The sequence below is a fragment of the Pholcus phalangioides genome, unplaced genomic scaffold (assembly GCF_987345545.1).
Source record: "Pholcus phalangioides strain wild (caught in Gottingen) unplaced genomic scaffold, Ppha-v1.0 ptg000009l_1, whole genome shotgun sequence".
Classification (NCBI taxonomy): Eukaryota; Metazoa; Arthropoda; class Arachnida; order Araneae; family Pholcidae; genus Pholcus; species Pholcus phalangioides.
Genome location: NW_028301602.1, coordinates 33,158,174 through 33,177,667, shown reverse-complemented (window position 1 = coordinate 33,177,667; position 19,494 = coordinate 33,158,174). Strand labels below are relative to the sequence as shown.

The following is a 19,494-nucleotide window of genomic DNA, read 5'->3' as shown; positions in this document are numbered from 1 at the left end:
GCAGCAAACATTGAGAAACAAGATCTCTGCGAATGTGTCTAGGTTTTATAACAGCTGCTGCGTGACATTACACGAATTTACTTGTTTACTACAGGTATTCAAAGTGCCTTCTGGTGGTGACATGTGCAACTAATTTTTTTCCCCCTTGAAACAAATTCCCATCCACTTCATGAAGTCCTCCAAGTAGGGTGATTTTAGCGGTTTTGGTGCACAATAGGACTGCGCATTTGCTGCGCATCAAACAATAGGGCTCCCCACTTGCTGCGCATCAAACAATAGGGCTCCCCACTTGCTGCGCATCAAACAAATGGGTGCTTCGCACTTGTTGAGGCTCGCTAGATGGCGCTTCCTATGACGTCATTCCTAAATTATCGTTCTTGCCTATGATGTCATTCCCAAATTATCGTTTTTCAGGGGGGTCATTCCTAAATTAAACTTTATTTCCCAAGTGATGATTTTTTTCAGGGAACATTCCTAAATTAAACTTTTGAATTCATTTTCTGACTTAGAAAAAATTTGCTCCTAAATTAAACTTTATTTCCTGACTTGTTTTTTTTTTTTTTCTCAACACCCTGGGAAATTTAAAGTTCATTACCGTTCTTTCAACTCTTTCCCAAATTATCGTTTATTTTCTGACTTCCCAAGTGATGAGATTATTTCAAAGAGGGGTCATTCCTAAATTAAACTTTATTTTCTGACTTTGTTATTTTTTGGAGGGATGCATTTTCTAACTTAATTTTTTTCTATCCCAAGATTTTCCCATAACGTCACTTCGAAGATATCACCAAAGAGAAGGATCTTTCCCAAATTATCGTTTAATTTCAGACTTTTTTTTTTTTTTTCTAACTTGGGGATCTTTCCTACATTAAACTTTATTTTCTGATGATTTTTTCATTCCTAAATTAAACTTTATTTTCTAAACTAAACAAAGATGAATCGTTTCATTAATTTTAAAATAAAATTTTTTTCAAGTCACAAATAAACTTTTGTATGTCCAAGCTGAAAAGTAAAAATAAACCAAAGGAGCAATAAAATACAAAGTCATTTTATATGATTTTCATTTATTTCAAATAAATTTCTTCTATCTTAGATTTCAAAACATCAAAATCAATCGCATTAAAACATTTTTCCGCTACATCGTAATTTTCCGCCAGAGTTTTAGCGACTTCGCGAAAGTCAATCAGGGTTAAAGCATGATCAAAATATTTATAAAACATTAAATTATCATTCAACTGCAGACATTCATGACCCAACTGATTAGCATATCCCATGGAACACCCATGGCAGTCAACAATTTTTTCGATGCTAGCAAAAAGTTTTTCACTCACCAATTTAGCCAAAATGTCGGTGATATCCATAGAACTCGTTCCTTTAGTTTGGTTTTCGCGCACACACACTTTCAGATAGTCCAAGCAGAGCGTTTTCTGCACGAGCTCACTGATCACGGTATGAAGTGGTTTATCATCCTCGCTCCAGAAGAGTGCCTCGATTGCCTGGAAAGTCATTTTGAGGGGGTTTTCGGAGCACTTGAAAATTTTGTTGTCCCCGCGATGTAGAGTTTGAATTAGCACATCATCACCGCTGTAGTCCACGATCAGGTTCTCCGACACTAGGAAAGTTCTATCAACGCGTTGCAGCATAGTACGACGAGAGAATTCGGTTCTCAAACATTCCCACACGTACGGCGAAAGAGTCACTCCATTTTTAGCTGGGTGCATGAGTCCATCGCGTTCGAAAAATTCTCGAATATGTACGCGCACTTCACCACTGAAGATCACGACGCTGACGAAAAAGTTCTCCTTCACGTGAAAGATGTTGGGAGGCGGCGCTTCCTTATTGAATCCACTGCTGCGAGATCTCTTAGCCGATGGTGGTTGAGTGTTCGGTGATGGGCGCTTGTTACTCGAAACCATTTTCCGGAACGTCAGGCTGAGTCGGACGTCTTTTACTTTTGGGTCTTTAGGTATCGCGTGACGCCACAGCTGGTTGGTTGGAGGTAGCATCGTCAGCAGGCTGTTGTGTTCCAGGATTCGGTCCACGGATTGGTGCCCCCGTCGAGAGAACACGAGCTTTCTTTCAGCGCCCAGGGAGAGGCAAGCGATGGGGTAATCTTTGACGAGCTGTGATTCGTCATCGGAATGCGGGGAGATGCTCTTGGTTCCATCAGAGTATCGGTTGACGACAACAAAGTTGTAGTCATGGCCTGAGATGCTCTCGACCACGGCTTTCAAATCCAAGAGGAGAGGTGTCCACGGTTGGGCCTGGAGGGTCATTCCGGAAAAGGTGTAGTGTAGGCCAGCGTCACCATACCCAGCATGCTGTCTGGGCATCGGATAAGTCTTGTCGCCAAACTTGAAGACGCATTCCTCTGCTGGACGGTACACGATTTCAGATTCGAGCTGGTGTAGTATCGCAACGGAAGTATCCAGTACGTTCCGAGCGTATTCATAGCGGAGGCTTTCCATCTGTCTAAATGAAAACAACGCATACAGTCTCTCTCCGCAACTCTCAAGATGAAAAAAAAAAAAATTGCGAAATATATATTTTAACAGAAGTTTTTTTTTTTTTTAAGTTTTTTAAATTTTTATTATTATTATTATTTTACAAAATTAAATTTTTATGCATCTAACCATTCAGCGCATGCTACGACCTTGCTTCTTGCGCAATGCCCTTTTTGCAGAGGGTGAAACCCGCAAGAAGTCAAGGATTTTGGGAAGTTTAAGACTTTCACTGTCTCCAGGTTGAATCGTTGCTCTAGAAATTTTTTTTTTTGCCTGCAGTTCACATAAATGCAACTATATCTGTTATTAACAGTGGTGAGATGAATTTTCATTAAATTATAATCGAAAAGCCCTTCCCCCCATCTAATATTAAGAAGATTTCTGCTAACCCAGAGCATTTGTGGGAAATCTTCTTCGGATAGCTCCTTGCTAGAGAATGGCGGCTTGTAGAGAGAGTGATATACTCTCCCTGTGCTTAAATCAAAGCAAGCCATTTCCTTAACAACATATATCCCACTTTTAAGCAAGAATCCCTCAAAATCTAACACGCAAGAAGCCATAGAAAAAAAAAATCTTACCAAGTTGCGGAGAGAGAAGTGTATCCAAGCGAGCGAGAGAACTAAGTTAAGGAATTGTGTCTGTCCCGCAGTTTATATACTGCAGTTGCAGTTGATAAGCATAAGTATAGGAATATACTGTGAATCTCAAAGTGCACCCAGTAGCATCACTATCTCATTCACGTGAATCACTAATACAATATATTCATGTGAGCATGCATCACTGATACAGTACCAATATCTAATGATACACTATCCAATGTTACATGAATCACTGATAATGATGTGAGTAGCATCACTATCTCATTCACGTGAATCACTGATACAATATATTCATGTGAGCATGCATCACTGATACAGTACCAATATCTAACGATACACTATCCAATGTTACATAAATCACTGATAATGATATTGACGTGAGTATGCATCACTCGCGTTGCTTCGATTATTCTGCACGCGACACTGATAACTATATGAGTACTGTCTGCCCGAGTAATGACGCATAGCACACGAGACTCGTTATCGCTTCCTAACCCTTTATCTCATTAAAAGTATCATCTTCTTTGCAGATCCTCTCACTTCGTTTTTGAGTTTTGTCCAGACAGCATCAAGTTTTTTAGCTTTCGCTTCGTACGTTCGCGCAATGGCTAGTTTTATCGATTTCGGTATAAGTAAAGAAGAATTAGTTAGATTGTTGGAAAATGACGATAATTTCGTCAATGAATGTCTCAACGAGGATTTAGTTAGTGATCGCGATATAAAATTAATGATTGAGGATGAGGAGAATTTCATCCAGCAATGCCTGAAGCGTCCTGCGCCAGTAGAAGCTGGACCAAGTGGATATGCTCCGTCAGAGAAGAAGAAGAAAGAGGTTAGTTGTTTTTTTAAATTATCGCGCGTTAAATTTTATTCCAAATTAATTTTCAGGAGTAAATTTTATTTCGAGTTGAATTTATTTCATGTAAGGTATTTAAACTCATTTATTTAATGGTAGAGCTGCGAAACATCTGGGAATTTCATTACAAGTTAAATTTTATTTCGAGTTAAATTTAATTTCAAATCAAATTTATTTATGTCGCGAGTTAAATTTTCATTCATCGAAAAAAAAATTATTCAGTTGTATTTCATGTCGCGAAACAATTTCTCAGGCGTAAATTTATTTCAAGTTAAATTTATTTCATGTAAGGTATTTAAACTTTATTTAATGGTAGAGCTGCGAAACATCTGGGAATTTCATTACAAGTTAAATTTTATTCCGAGTTAAATTTAATTTCAAATCAAATTTATTTATGTCGCGAGTTAAATTTTCATTCATCGAAAAAAAATTATTCAGTTGTATTTCATGTCGCGAAACAATTTCTCAGGCGTAAATTTATTTCAAGTTAAATTTATTTCATGTAAGGTATTTAAACTTTATTTAATGGTAGAGCTGCGAAACATCTGGGAATTTCATGTCGCGAAACAATTTCAAAACGACACAAGAATTCAAATAGAAATTTTTTTATTCAATTGTACATCAGCAGACTCGTGAATCAATTTATACATTTGCGCACTGGTGAGATTAACGGCTTTCGTAGTGGGCGCATTTCCGCTAAAATAGCGTATATCGTAGGTTTTATTACAATACGTGAGAAAAATATTTCCTCCCAGCGGAAGAGAGGAATTACATCTTTCAAAGTCCATTTGATTTTTATATGTTGTTGCTATAAGAGTAAATAATATAACAATCAGTATCGTGAATATGGCGAACATTCTCTTGTGTCTTATCAGTTCTCCATTACTCTCCAATTCGTAGGACCAGCAGCTCGGTAAATCGAATGACGGTACATCCGTTTTCCATGCGATACCCTGCTTTCTATTGTTTTGATCGTAGATCACGGCTTCCACTGTTGTTGGCATTTCAAAGCTCTAACCAAATATGTTTCAAAAATGGGTTTTTTATATAATCTCTCGGAGCTCCGGTTTCTTCTAGCGCTTTCAGGAAAATTTCTTGACCCACCACGGGTGATTTTCTCCGACCGACCACACTTGATATCAAATCGCGAATGTCGCTTCCTTTGATGAGTCTGCTCTTATAAACGATCGAGCCGTTAGAATTAATTTTTAATATGTTCGGATGCTTATTTATATGCGTGATAATTTTTTCTGAGTGCCCTCTTTGCGATTTCGGGACAGAAATCAGAGCTATTGGTAATTCGTCAACTTTCTTTTTCTTCTCTTTTTCTACTTCTTGAATTTTCGGTTCTGGTAACCGCGGTGGATTGTTCTCGGCGACGTTGATTCTCTTGTTCAGCAGATTCTGATAGAGTTTAATTTTTATAGCTTCGGGCTCCTTGCTTCGAAGTATTTTCAACATCTCGTTGTCCAACTCAGAAAGCTGCTCTTTTGTGGTCACATGACGCGATAACAATTGTTCTGGAACCAGAGCGAATTTCTGTGCGTGCTCCATTATCTCGTGAACAAAGTGGCGAGGGTTTGTATGGCGGCTGGGATTAACTGGAACAAAAAACCTCCTTTCTGAATCAGCACGCGCTTTTTCTCGTATAGCGGCGTCTTTTTGCAGGCGAGTTTGCGAAGTGTATTTCTGTGCCTTTTCAGTTTATTTTTCTGTTTTGAGGATAACGGTATGACACCCTTCAAAATATTGAGTGAGCACTCGCAGACTGTCTTTAATGCTGATTTCGGTAATTTCTTCAACAAATCCTTACGTTTATTCCTCGGACAGGCAGAGAGTAGACGAAGCACTTGTTGCTTCTCCAATGCCATACTTTAAAATAACGATGTTTTTATTCCAACCATATGCTATATGCTATAGCCTTCTTCAGCGCGCAGTGCTTTATCATGTTTTCGTGGAGAAAACAGTTCGCGCTCACTTCTGGCAAGTCCACAATGTTGGGGCAGAGAATCGCATCTAGATTATAAACTTTTAACCCGTACTGCTGCAGTAGCATCCGACACTTGTCGTGGCCTTTCGTATACAATACGACTTTTGATAATCGCTGCAAATGTTGCTCCAGCATTTCAAAAGGTACATCACCCGCCGACCACGATATTTCGTGTATGTTGTTGGTGACGTAGAGACATTGGTGTCTATCTCTAGGAGATAATTCCGAAAACTTTTTGGGCGGTTTATATACATAGTGAAAATTTTCTCTCGAATGCATGAAACACCACGCCAACTCCTTGATTATGAATGTTCTATCCGACAGCTGGAAACCCTCGACCTCTATCACAGCCGTCATGTTCGAAAATGGAAAGTTTCATTTCCTGGGTTTATAGATATATTGCGTCTGCCCAGGTAACACGTTAGTGCGCAGGCGCATTTCCTCCTCCGTCTCGGGTCGTAAATCAACCATTAAATACGAATACGGTTTTTTCGTGCTATCCTCGAACACCTCGTTGAAAAATTTGATTTTATTGGGAAACAGCTGACGTCCCAGGTGGGTCACCTGACTGACATCTCTTCTATTTTTGAATAGAAACATATATTGCGCGTTCAGAGAAACGTTTCTCATTTCCCGCCCCTGGTGAAACACGTTCTGCACTATGAAAATCACGGTCAATTTTCTGTGGTGACTGTACTTTGTGAAAAGGTTTGCTAATTTTTTCTCGCCCGATAGCTCGTTCATGAGGTCATCTAAAATCACCAAGCTGTCTTCTTCCACGCTTTCGAAATTGCTCCCCTCTCGAAACTCAACGTAGTCTTCCATATCTTCGAACAAAGTCTGATATTCGCCGTAAAACCATATAACTCGTTTCGGACGAGGCTCTCGAAACATTTCGTTTCTGTGTTTTAATAGTTCTCTGAGAAAATATGTTTTTCCCGAACCGGTGGGTCCGGCAATGAGCACGGTGCTCGGATGTGTCAGCTTGAAAGGTTCCATAGTAAATGACAAATGAATGAATTTTTTTTCTCTTTTATTTAACAGAAAAATTTTTCTTTACAAAGCTTGCTACGCGCATATCGTTTTGCATATTAAAACGCGATACAATATTATTCATACTTTTGCCGATACATCGAGAATAGATAAAAAAAATCACATAGTGACCGCACACGGTTGTCTTATCTGATTGTAACATGACGTCATTATAGTCGACGCGCGAGTAGCGTCGTAGAAATCTGTTTATGTGTCCCTTCTTGAAATAGGTGGGCGGGTTCCCGTAAGAGTCGAAGAAATCAGCTCTCGCTTCGTTTTCGATGTAAATAGCCAACCAGTGCGTTCCGGGTTCATTCTCTCTGTCCGTGTTCACAACCAGTGCAGCGGGATAAGCGATCACATTTTCGGGTAAATTGTCACTCGCAAAAACACCTAGGAAAGCCTTTCGAGTGTGGGGGTGTGTCGAGAGGGCGTGCTCTATCTGTTTAGTGTTCATCCCGCAAAGTCACACAAGACGCTTCTGGACTTTGTTATTTCCACCAACGATTCGAATTCGGCAAATATGATAACCGACACGGTCTTGGTCAAGGCTGAGGAAAACTTGAGTTCCACTCGCAGATTACCCTGCTTTTGTAGGTGCACGTGTCCGCAGTCACTCATGTCGGGTATCAGGTTGAAGGCGAAGAGGCTGTAACCGCCGGCTTCATATTCTTCTCTGCTCACGTCACATCCTTTATCTTCTCCGGGCCTTCCGGTGCCCACGAAGAGTGTGTTGTAGGCTCTGATGACGTGTCTGTTCCTAAAGTCTGGTTGTAGCGACGTGTGGGGGACGGGTCTTCCATCGATAGAAACAGAAACAAAGTTGACGTTGTTGTGCTTGAAGTCGAAGGGGTTCAAACCGAACGTTCCGTTGAATGCTTCCGTGTCCACCATGCCCATAACCAATCGCTTAGGCATGACACCCAGAAATACGTTATCTTGCACGAAACTCATGCTTCCCATGGATATCGAATAGACCTTGCATATCACGCGGTTAATGCAATATTTGGCTGTTGTTTTCTCGAGCGCCATGGCATGCGCTACAGCCACAGCAGGATTCATTCTTACTTTACGCACAAAAATACTCGCTTGCTCGATAACCACGTCGCAACCCTGAGCAGCAGTGATCAGAAAGAACTCGGGTTTCGATCGAACCAGTCTCATCTTCAAGTCCACGAGAGAGAGCATCAGCTTCGGTTGATAGAATATGTCGACGTGAGGCACGCCCATCATTTCAAAAGAATTTTCCGCGAGTTTAGCTCTCTTCTTGGCCCCTTCGTTCTTGGTGAGGTCAGACATGTGACCTGCAGTGTCCTTGTAGTAGCCCTCGGCTGTCAGGGGTCCTCTCTTTGCATCCGATCCGTAGTTAAGCAGTGTTTCCAGGTAAGCTCGATACGGATAAGTGTGTGATGAGTTTGTGAGCGTTCTTCCATTCAACGTGACGTCAATCTGAGAGAAAAGGGTATGCAAGAAATTATTCGCCGTCGATACGGCTTCGGCGGTTTCTGGTTTTGTCACCTTTACTCTGACATACAGCTGAGTGGCAGAAAGGTCTATGTATTCTTCGGCACTACCGGCCACGTGAAATTCGATGGGGGCCCCCGAATCACGCACTTGAGATATGGGATGGTACTGGACCCATTCGGCTGATTCTATAGAGGTTTCCGTGGGTGGCACCGTGAACAGATCGGCTTCGCTTTTCAAACATTCATGAGAATTTTCGTGGATTAAAGCCATCGCTGAATATATCGGATGTCGACAGCTTTCTAGCTCTCTTCTTACTGACGGTTTTCTTGACGAGTCTCTTCCTTTTATTCTTTCCTCCGAGCATGGATTTGATTTTATTGGCCCCCTTATCCGTGAGAGACCTTCCGGCTTCCTTGGCACGATCGCGAGCTGCGATCTTTGCGTCTTTTCCTTGAACGATGTCGTTGGCGAAATCCACACCAGAGCGCAACAGTTGAGAACCGACTGCCTTGGCACCGCGTTTCAACAGGGGCACGGCCGATCTGAAGAGAGAGCTGAATATAGATCCGAGGCCATAACCTCTTTGCAGAGCGCTACCCTGATAATATCCGAGTCCGTTTCCAGCCTGAGCGAGATAATAATCGTTGATGCTGTGGGCACAGCTCCGGTACGGTTTATAATGCATGTCGCAGTCTAAAGTGTAGTTTCACTATCACCTTTCCACGTTGAAATGTGAAAAACTTGCCCATGTGCGTCCTTAAATACATGTGAACGATGTCGAAACTCTTTCTGGCCAGCGGCACGTAATGGGCGCGTTCGAAAGACACGCTGACGATATCCCCGTCCTGACCGCTAGTTTTCACGATTCTCAGTAGCGGGGCGTAGGTGTTACCCACGACCTGAGGTTCGACCAGGTTGCAGTACACGTACAAGAGATGAAAGTCTAATTTAGGATCGGCTGTGAAAGGACCCTCGACTATGGTCGGACCCTCTATCAGGCCGGGTTCGAAACCCAGGTTTTCGGCTATACCGTGTCTGAGACTGAGCTTGGTGTCTTTCTTGAGGTTCACCTTAACTTTTTTCGTGATTTTATTGTACGTCACACCAATCTTGTCTTGAAAATTTTGAGTGGATATGGCTTTGATCAGTTCGGGGGTCGTCTCGTAGAAACCCGGGGCTATGCGACCGGTCTTCATTATCTTGTTTCCGACATCGAATTCGAAAGTGTTTGTCTCTTGAGTGATGTTGTGGAATGAATGGGGATAAATTATCTCCGACAGTGCGACTTCCATCTCGGATTCGAATTCCAGGGTGTTTGGAAGTTTAACCACGAAACTCGAGAGCGTGTTGTCGGGAAAAAAGTCTCTGGAAGCATCGCTGGGTAGAGTGAGATAGAAAGAAGCCATCTCTGAAATGACAGATGCGCGCACTGTTTCCGGGTTTTTATAGGACCACCCACGCGTTGAATTTTTTCGGATACCCCCGAAATTTCACGAGGTATTGAATAATTCCTTTTCTTCTCCTCTTCTTTAAAACTTTTTCAATCGGAAATTTTTCTCCCATCTTTACACCTACCATCTCTTCAGCGTAGAATGTGCCCTTGATTTCTTCCCCCATCAGGTCCTCGAGCTTGTAAACGGGAATTTCCCTTTTCACGCACTCGGTCACCACGAATATCTCTTCGGTGAAATTAGAATCGTACCCCCTCTCGAAGGTGTGTTTTGATCTTGTGATGCGCACGTGATCACCCACTTTAAACTTGCAATCTTGTTTCTTGGGTGTATCCCCATAGAGATTGTTCCACACCTCCGGCTCGTTTCCGGGGTTCACGTCCACGGGCCTCATTTTTATAGACCTGTGATACCTGTGATTGTAACTCCACACGAGGTCTTCGATCATGTCGATGTAGCGATACGTGTTCTTGGCAGTGAAGTACTTGTACATCCAGTTTCTGAGAGACCTGTTCCATCTTTCCACCACGCTGGCCTTTATCTGTTCGTTCTCCGTAGTGAAAAACTTTACACCTTGACGCTTGAGGTAGCGCTGGACTGGTGACGCTATAAATTCGCGCCCCTTATCGCTCTGTAGCGCCACTGGTTGACGTTGTTGAAAGATGCTTTCTAAAGCTTTGGCCACGCTGTCACCGGTTTTCCTTTTGAGAGGCACGACGAAACCGTACTTGGAAAAGACGTCGATGCACGTTAAAAGATAGTTGTAACCATCGTTGTGAATTGCTAGATTACGCATGTCCACCAAGTCGATTTGAAATTGACTGTTTAGACCGGCCACTATTGTTTTGTTGCGGGGAAACACTTTTTTAATGGATCTGTGTAACGTGTACGCTCTCTCGCCAGCCAACCAATCTCTGATTTCTTTTTTCTTTGATGACTTGAGCACGCGCTTGAGGGCGGATACGCCACCGAAACTAGCGGGAAGACGTGGGTTTCTATACCTCTCATCCATTGCTTGTGTTAGACTTACGTGTCCTACATTCCCTTTTTATTTGTTTTTCAGGAGCGACACCTATGCGAGACGTGCGGCAAGGAGTTTTCCTTGCGTAGGAATCTGAATCAGCACAGGCTAACGCATGGCGAGCGTCGCCACAAGTGTTTGGTGTGCGATGCAGCGTTTCACCGCAAGAGCGATTTGATGCGCCACCAGCGTGCCATGGGGCATGGTGCGCCACCCCAGCATGGTGTGCCCCCACAGTGGGCACAAGGAGCACCACCACAGAGGCCATCACCGAGCCATCACCGAGCAGGACCACCCCAGCATGATGCGTCCCCACAGTGGGCGCAAGGAGGAGCACCACCACAGCGGCCATCACCGAGCCATGGGGCACAGCAGCAGCTTGGAGCACCCCAAGGAGGAGCACAGCTAGGAGGAGGAGGGCAAGTCAGGCGCGCACTCGACATGTTGTCGACGCACGAATTGATCCCCACCCCAGACACCGAAATGGATATGACCACCTTCCTCGACAGCGTGAGAGAGGAGTTGACGCGGCTGTTGAGGGAGGACATGACCACCCACAGGTCCCTTAAATGGAACATCGTCGCGACTGCTGTTTTTTCCAGGAAAGGAAGTGACGGCGAGGACGAGTTCTGCAACGGGTATCTTCGAAGTAAAATGCTCACCACTTTAACCGCCGACCAGATAGAAGAGCACCTACAAATAGCCTTCGTAAAGGTAAAGCAGGCGACAGAGGATTTTGAAGGCAGCGGAAGTGGTTGGGTGCTCGAGCGCGTGCTCTTGCTTGAGCTAAACACGGCGCAATACCAACCACTAGCGGCCGCCACTTATATTCCGCTGCCAAAGGGGGTAGCCAGCAGAAGAGCAGTGGTAAATGTAAAGAACGATGATGAGAAATGCTTTCTCTGGTGTGTGTTGGCTGCCCTACACCCGGTGAAGCAAAACCCCGAAAGGGTGTTCAACTATATTCAGTATGAGAATGAATTGAATACCAGTGAATTAGTATACCCGGTGACACTTAAACAAATCCCACGGTTCGAAGCTGCGAATTCAGTGCGCATTAACGTCTTTGGGTTGGAGGGGGGAGAAGTCTTTCCTCTCAGGATTAGTGAGGTGGTGTCTGGTACACCAATCAACCTCTTGTTCATCAGCAACGAGACAACGTCGCACTACTGCCTCATCCAAAACATGTCTCGTTTGCTTTCCTACACGACCAAGTATGAAGGTGCATCCCACTTTTGCAATTATTGCTTGCAACGCTTCTCCTCCCTCGAGCAGCTGAATGCGCACGAACCACTTTGCCAGACACACGGTCTGCAACGAGTGACGTATCCCGGTGTAGACGACAACGTGATGTTCTTCAAGAACAACCATTACCAGCTGCACGTTCCATACGTCATATATGCGGACTTTGAGGCGATCTTGGAGAAGGTGGACAGCTGTAAGCCGAACCCGTCTCTCTCTAGCACAACCCAGAAGAGCCTTCACCGCCCCTGTGGATTCGCGTATACGGTCGTGGGGCCCGATGGTGTATACGTGAAAGAGCCCACAGTGTACAGGGGTGAAGATTGCGTGGACGTCTTCTTCCGGTGTCTCGTCGAAGAAGAACGAGTGGTTATGGGCAAGCTCGACAACCCGGTGCCTCTGCAGATGACAGCTGAAGATGAAGAGAGATTCGGGAATGCGACCACTTGTATGGTGTGCGACCGCCCACTCGGTGACGACAGGGTTCGTGACCACTGTCACATCACCGGTGGTTTTAGAGCGGCGCTGCATCAGAAGTGCAATCTCCAGCTCAGGTTAAGACGTCACATCCCGGTTATATTTCACAATTTACAAAACTACGACGCTCATTTCCTGATGCAAGGACTTTCCCGGTACCCCGATCGCAGGATCCAGGTGATCGGGAGGAATATGGAGAAATTTATCTCCTTTTCTCTCGGTCGCCTGCGATTCCTGGATTCCAACCAGTTCTTGGCGGCGTCGTTGGATTCGCTCGTGCAAGCGATGAACCCCGGTGACTTCAACAACATGAAGAAATGTTTTGGAGCTACGAGTCATCTTCTTCAACGTAAAGGATGTTATCCGTACGAGTACGTTGACTCGTTTGAGAAGTTCGAAGATCCGGTGCTGCCCCCACGAGAGGCCTTTTACACCTCTCTGGGGGATCAACATATAACCAGTGACGAGTATACATATGCGCATACCGTTTGGAGAGAATTCCGGTGTTCCAACCTCGGTGATTACCACAACCTCTACGTGAAGACTGACGTGCTGCTTCTCGGGGATGTGTTCGAGAGTTTTAGAAAACTCTGCGAAGAAAACTACAAGATCGACCCGGTGCATACGTTCACATCCCCGGGATTGGCCTGGAACGCATGTCTGCGAATGACCGGTGTCAAGCTCGAATTGATCAACGATCCGGACATGCATCTCTTCATGGAGAAAGGTATCCGAGGTGGGGTCTCAGTGATCTCCAAGCGGTATGCGCGAGCCAACAACCCGTTAATACCCGGTTATAACCCCAGTGAACCTACATCATATATCATGTACTATGATGTGAATAATTTATATGGAAAGTGTATGATGGAGCCCCTCCCGGTGAGAGACTTCAGATGGTTGTCCCCCAGTGAACTTGAGAGCATCGATTTTCTCAACATCGATGACAACGCCGTCAAGGGGTATATTTTAGAAGTGGACATGGAATACCCGGTGAAGTTGCACGACGAGCACAATTGTTTCCCCTTGGCGGCAGAAAACATTGAAATTACTGGTGACATGCTCTCTCCATTCATCAGAAGACCCGGTGATAAACCATCCAAAAAGCTCTCACCAAATCTGATGAACAAAACTTCCTATGTGATCCATTACCGGTGCCTGAAGTTATACACGTCGCTGGGAATGAAGCTGACGGGTGTTCGGCGTGCAGTCGAATTCACACAGGAGCCCTGGATACGCCCGTACATAGCGTTCAATACGGAAAAGAGGAAGCAAGCCCGGTGCGAATTCGAAAAGGACTTCTATAAGCTCCTCAACAACGCTGTGTACGGGAAATCGCTAGAAAATTTGAGGAAGCACGTCGACATCCGTCTCGCCAACAATCAGAAGAGCTTGAGGAAGCTAATATCATCCCCGGCATTCGAATGCTTCAGGATAATCACCGGTGAGTTAGCCGTCATCAAGATGTTGAAGACGAAAATCCATCTGGACAGGCCCATATATACCGGTGTCACGATTTTGGACCTGTCCAAACACTTGATGGCGGACTTCCATTATAATTTTATGAAGAAAAAGTACGGACCCGGTGTGGAAGTTTTGTTCACAGATACAGATTCATTCCTCTACGAGATAAAAACCGGTGACATTTACAAAGACATGAGGGAGGAGCTACACAGGTTCGACACGTCAAATTACCCCGGTGATCATCCTCTGTTTAGCCTGCACAACAAAAAAGTGGTGGGCGTCATGAAGGACGAGAACGGCGGCGAACCCGTTGTGGAATTCGTCGGATTAAGATCAAAAATGTACAGCATGGTCACAGCAGTCGCGGAGAAAAAGACCGCCAAAGGGGTCGTTCGTGCGGTTGTTAAAAAACAACTAAAACATCAAGATTATCTGACTTGCCTCCGCAACAACTCCTCGATCAAAAATACTATGCTAAAAATCTCCTCCAGTAACCACAAACTTCAAACGGTCGCCCTCCGCAAAACGTCGCTGTGCCCTCGCGACGATAAACGCTATATTCTCGGTGATGGCATTAAAACATATGCGTATGGCCACTATGCCATTCGATGAACAGTGCTACATGGACACTGATGTACATATTTTTTCCCATTTATTTTAACATATTTTTCCATTTATTTTGTATATATTTTTTTCCATTTATTTTGTATATATATTTTTTCCATTTATTCTTGTATATATATTTTTTCTCATTTATTTTGTGTATCATTAAAATTTAATTTTCTTTATCATCAATGCTTCTGTCATTAATTGAGTTACGTGTGATTTTTTTTTTTTCAGCTTGAGTATGATGAAAAGTCAATAACATTTCTTTTTGAGGGAATTTTATTTTACAGCTTGATATGTGAAAAAAAAAGTTTAATTTAGGAATGAAAAAAAAAAAATCATTAGAAAAATAACTAAGTCAGTAAAAAAACAATAATTTGTGGAAGAAAAGATTAATTTAGGAATGACCCCTCTTTGAAATAATCTCATCACTTGGGATGGAAAAAAAAAATTTAGGAGCATCCCTCCAAAAAAAAAAAAAACAAGTCAGGAAATAAAGTTTAATTTAGGAGCAAATTTTTTCTAAGTCAGAAAATGAATTCAAAAGTTTAATTTAGGAATGTTCCCTGAAAAAAATCATCACTTGGGAAATAAAGTTTAATTTAGGAATGACCCCCCTGAAAAACGATAATTTGGGAATGACATCATAGGCAAGAACGATAATTTAGGAATGACGTCATAGGAAGCGCCATCTAGCGAGCCTCAACAAGTGCGAAGCACCCATTTGTTTGATGCGCAGCAAGTGGGGAGCCCTATTGTTTGATGCGCAGCAAGTGGGGAGCCCTATTGTTTGATGCGCAGCAAATGCGCAGTCCTATTGTGCACCAAAACCGCTAAAATCACCCTACTCCTCCACAAAATTTTACACTTTTCTGATGACTGGTTTCGCCTGTAGGCTACTTCAAAAAATAAGCCTTTTAATTATGGACGCCTTGTACATGGACATGAGATGGCAGTTAAAGTCAGAATACATTTTAAGCCCGTAATACTTTTCGACCACACATTTTGCATCTCCCAATGGAAGAGAGAACATGGTCTTGTTCAATAGCACATGAAAGTATTAGTCTGAGTTAGCAGCTTTGTAAAATAATAATTTTCGCGTAGAGATAGATCGAAAGCCTGGACATTGTTATGTGCAAGATATTCGTTGTAAGAGATATATATCATTGTACAATAGATCCGACTCCCGTTAGTAAGTAAGCACAACATCGACTCGAATTCGAGTCACGACTCGGATACTCGTCGTTCGCACGCGGAAAGAGTAGATATCATACAAGAGACAGAAGGTCCTCTACAATAGCTTAAAATTCCTATCTTTGCTTCGTAGTAAATTGGTCAAGATAATGGAACAAACACAACGTTGACTGACTGAGTTTCACTTCCAGTAAGCTGACAATTTTTCTTTCCAGTCATCGCGAAGATTGGAATCGATACACGTCTTATTAGTAGTCAGGTCAAGATACTTTCCGACGTCCTTTTGTACGTCCCTCTCTCTCTGTGTGTATCAGAAGTTGGTCCCGTTTGACTGAAGGAAATCAATTTAATGACGATAGCTTTTTGTTCTCGATGCATATTACAAGCCATTACGATAGTTGTCTCGATAAAAAGAGCCAAGTAGAATCGTGTGACCATGGTAATATGCATGCAATCCCACGGTCGAGGAAAATTATATCTGAATGTCTAATGAATAAAACTTTTATGCTTATATTCATCACGTATTACTACGTTATATTCCAATTTAAATACTTCGATCATTCATTTACTACGAATTAACACGATACAGGTTTCTACTGAAAGATTAAACGTAAAAGAAAATTCAACAAAATAGGAGATAACGATAGATTATCACAAAGTGAAAAAATCCCCGATTTTATGTAATTTTAGATAATAATTTTTCGAAAAACACACTTAGCTAATAAATGAAATTAACGTCTTATATGACGTAATATAATTTATTTGTTCCAGTAAATTACGATAAAATTATTACAATCTAAAGTTTATAATTAAATTGCATATTTTGCAGTATTTGAAAGAAAATACAGAGAGAAAGAAAAAACTATATTTGAATGGACACGGCAGAACAGTTATTCTTAATGTGATAAAGAAAGCTGGGACAGGGAAGAGAACAGTAGTTAAAAGCTAGTAAAATGCTCTCGGCCCAACAGGTGTAAATATACAATTCATCCCGCTTATAACATTTTTCGCAAAACCGTCATAAAAAACGTTATACGCGGGAAAACGTTTTAAGCAGGAAATCTTAATAACAATTGCTTAGATTTGAGATCACGAAAATACGTCGTACCAAGTGGGAAAACGCTCTAAGTGGGAACGTTTTAAGTGGGATCGACATATTTAAATTTTTGATGACTGTGTTAGGGAATTGCATGAAAACTTGATACATTATATTTTCTACAGTTGGCTCTTTAATCGCATTCAAGTTAAATATTGGATCTTCTTTGAAGATTGGAGCGGCGTTGAGGTCTCATATTTATATCAGGGTATCTACAGTCAACGTTGCCTTGGTATATGAGCTATGCGCAGTCGTGACCATCCATCAGAAAGCTTTCAAACTTCTGGAACGTCTTAATGAAGAAATACATACATTCATTCATTCATTCACACCGAGCACAACTCCAGTCTATCGCCATAGGCAATTTACTACCGATTGAGTTCTGCCGGAAGTATGAGTGTGTGTCCCCCAATGAAGAAATAGGAACATATTCTTCTCTAGGGGCACTTCTTTATGGAAATGGTAGAGAAAATATGTTAGATTTTGTTGTTATGCACTGAATCATTGGCGTACGCAAAGGGGGGGGGGAGCATCCTCCCCCCCAAAGCCGAGATTATAGTGTTATTTTGCAGGAAAAAATTTAACCCTCTCCCCTTGAGAAAATTCTGCGTACGCCTATGTACTGAATATAATTTTGTGAAAGGATCCTCCCGTGGTCTTTATGTTATCAGCTCAAACGGTCCGTGGAACACAAAAGTCTAAGAATCCCCGCTGTATACAGGTGACTACTTGATTCCATTGGCCGCATATTACTGGCGAATCGTTGATCCTAGAGGCATAGAGAGAATTCCAGTAAGAGAAATTATCCAAATAATAGGCTAAGTGTAGAACTCAGATACCGCATTCATGTTGTATAGTTATTAAAAAAAAATAATAATAATAACTTTTTTATAGGACACCCTGTTCTAAAAAACCCAATTAGAAAGTTGTTGCCTGAGACCAACAGAAAAACTTTCACATTTGTAAGTGTAGTAATCACTCAGATATTTGATTTCAAAATCGGAGAAAAGTTGGGAAAGAACAGCAAAAACTAACGGACAACGCTTTTCGCCCCTATTTATGCTGTTCTTCCCCAACTTTCTTCCGATTTTTGACTCTGCGAATCTACTTATAAATGTGGATTTCTTTTTTGGGGGGGGGGAGGGGCAAGGAACGACAGGGCAACAACTTTTGAGGACAGGATGTCTATAGAATGAGTTAATTTTTTAAAAAATTGTACAACACCCTCCCCCCCCCCCCCCCCCGCGATACGAATGACGTATCTGAATTCTACACGTTATGCGGATAATTTTCCTAATTGGAAGTATGCTTGTAGGATCAACGGTTCACGAGTACAATGCGGTAAGGGGAAATAAGTAATCTTCCTGAAAAAAAGTGAACGCTGGACACTCATTACTGCTGATTTATAAGGAACGCACAATAAACTACAGCAGTGGCGTCTTAACGCACGGGCCCCACCCAGGCACGGCCTGGGGGCCTCAAGAGAAGAGGGGACCTCAGAAAAATAATAAGTAGTTGAATTTTTCGAGAATTTACAGGAAGAGCCTCGGAAAAATCCCTTGGCCCGGGAGCCCATGATGACCTTTAGGCGGCCCTGAACTACAGTTCACATTAAGTAAATTGCATACTTTAATAGTATTAACCATTGCTCTATAAGTCAGTAGAGGTTAAAAGGAATTAAAAGGTTTTTGGGAAAAACTTTATGACTCATCGGGATAGGCATTGCCTTGTATTTGCCACCTTGTATAACGCTATTTACTGCTGCTAAAAAGCACTAATAAGATGGCGATTTTTATTTGATTTTCCTCCCTCACTCAGTTATGTTATAATCAGTAGAGCTTGATACATCATTGACTGCATGAGAAAACCCATATCGTGTCATTCCTTGAATCGATAACGCTTTCCGTCATTGCAAGAAAGTAAGTGCTTTCAAATAAAAAAAAATCGTTTCTAGGGAATTTTGCACTCATTAAATGAAGTTTTCAAAAACTAATTGTCCATATAGAAAGATGTGGAAAAAATAACCACTCATGTTAAAACGAGATATACGCATCAAAAGGAAACAACACCCAATTACAAATATTTCACTTTATATCACTGTTCTTCCACCGATGCTCCACTGACCGGTGCCGGTCCGCGAAGCATTTCAATTCAAATTCATATAACCGCTATATAATTTTACCATTAATAAATATTATACCGCCTTTATATTCGTTTTCGTTTCTGTCCTAGTCTTCAGCGGGACTGCAAATTATTGCCATTTTCCCAATCCTCAAATTATTTGTCCGATTTTATTGTTTGTCAGTCCACAAATCATTCCTCCTACCAGGGCCGTCTTAAGAGCATCCTAGGATCTCGGGCAAAGTGATTCTTCTGGGGCCCTCTACCTGGCTGCCGATTCATATGTTTAATTTCGAAAATTTACCAGATTTCATTTTCATGAGGCCCCGGGCCGTGCCTAGGTGGGCTCATGTGTTAAGACGGCACTGCCTTCCTATTTA

The 19,494-nt window shown here is 42.4% G+C and overlaps 2 protein-coding genes across 2 annotated transcripts; one reads left to right on the top strand and one right to left on the bottom strand.

Annotated features, from left to right (window-relative positions):
• Positions 1–546: 546 nt before the first annotated feature.
• On the bottom strand, positions 547–3,738 carry LOC149082852 (uncharacterized). The gene is made up of 2 exons (XM_089236006.1): positions 3,080–3,738; positions 547–2,469 (listed from the first exon to the last, which is right to left on the bottom strand). Exon 2 carries the CDS (start codon positions 2,463–2,465, stop codon positions 1,062–1,064), a length of 1,404 nt encoding a protein of 467 aa, XP_089092132.1. The 5' UTR covers positions 2,466–2,469; positions 3,080–3,738; the 3' UTR covers positions 547–1,061.
• LOC149082851 (uncharacterized) lies at positions 3,648–14,709 on the top strand. The gene is made up of 2 exons (XM_089236776.1): positions 3,648–3,932; positions 10,960–14,709. Exons 1-2 carry the CDS (start codon positions 3,705–3,707, stop codon positions 14,707–14,709), a joined length of 3,978 nt encoding a protein of 1,325 aa, XP_089092902.1. The 5' UTR covers positions 3,648–3,704.
• The last annotated feature ends 4,785 nt before the right edge of the window (positions 14,710–19,494 follow it).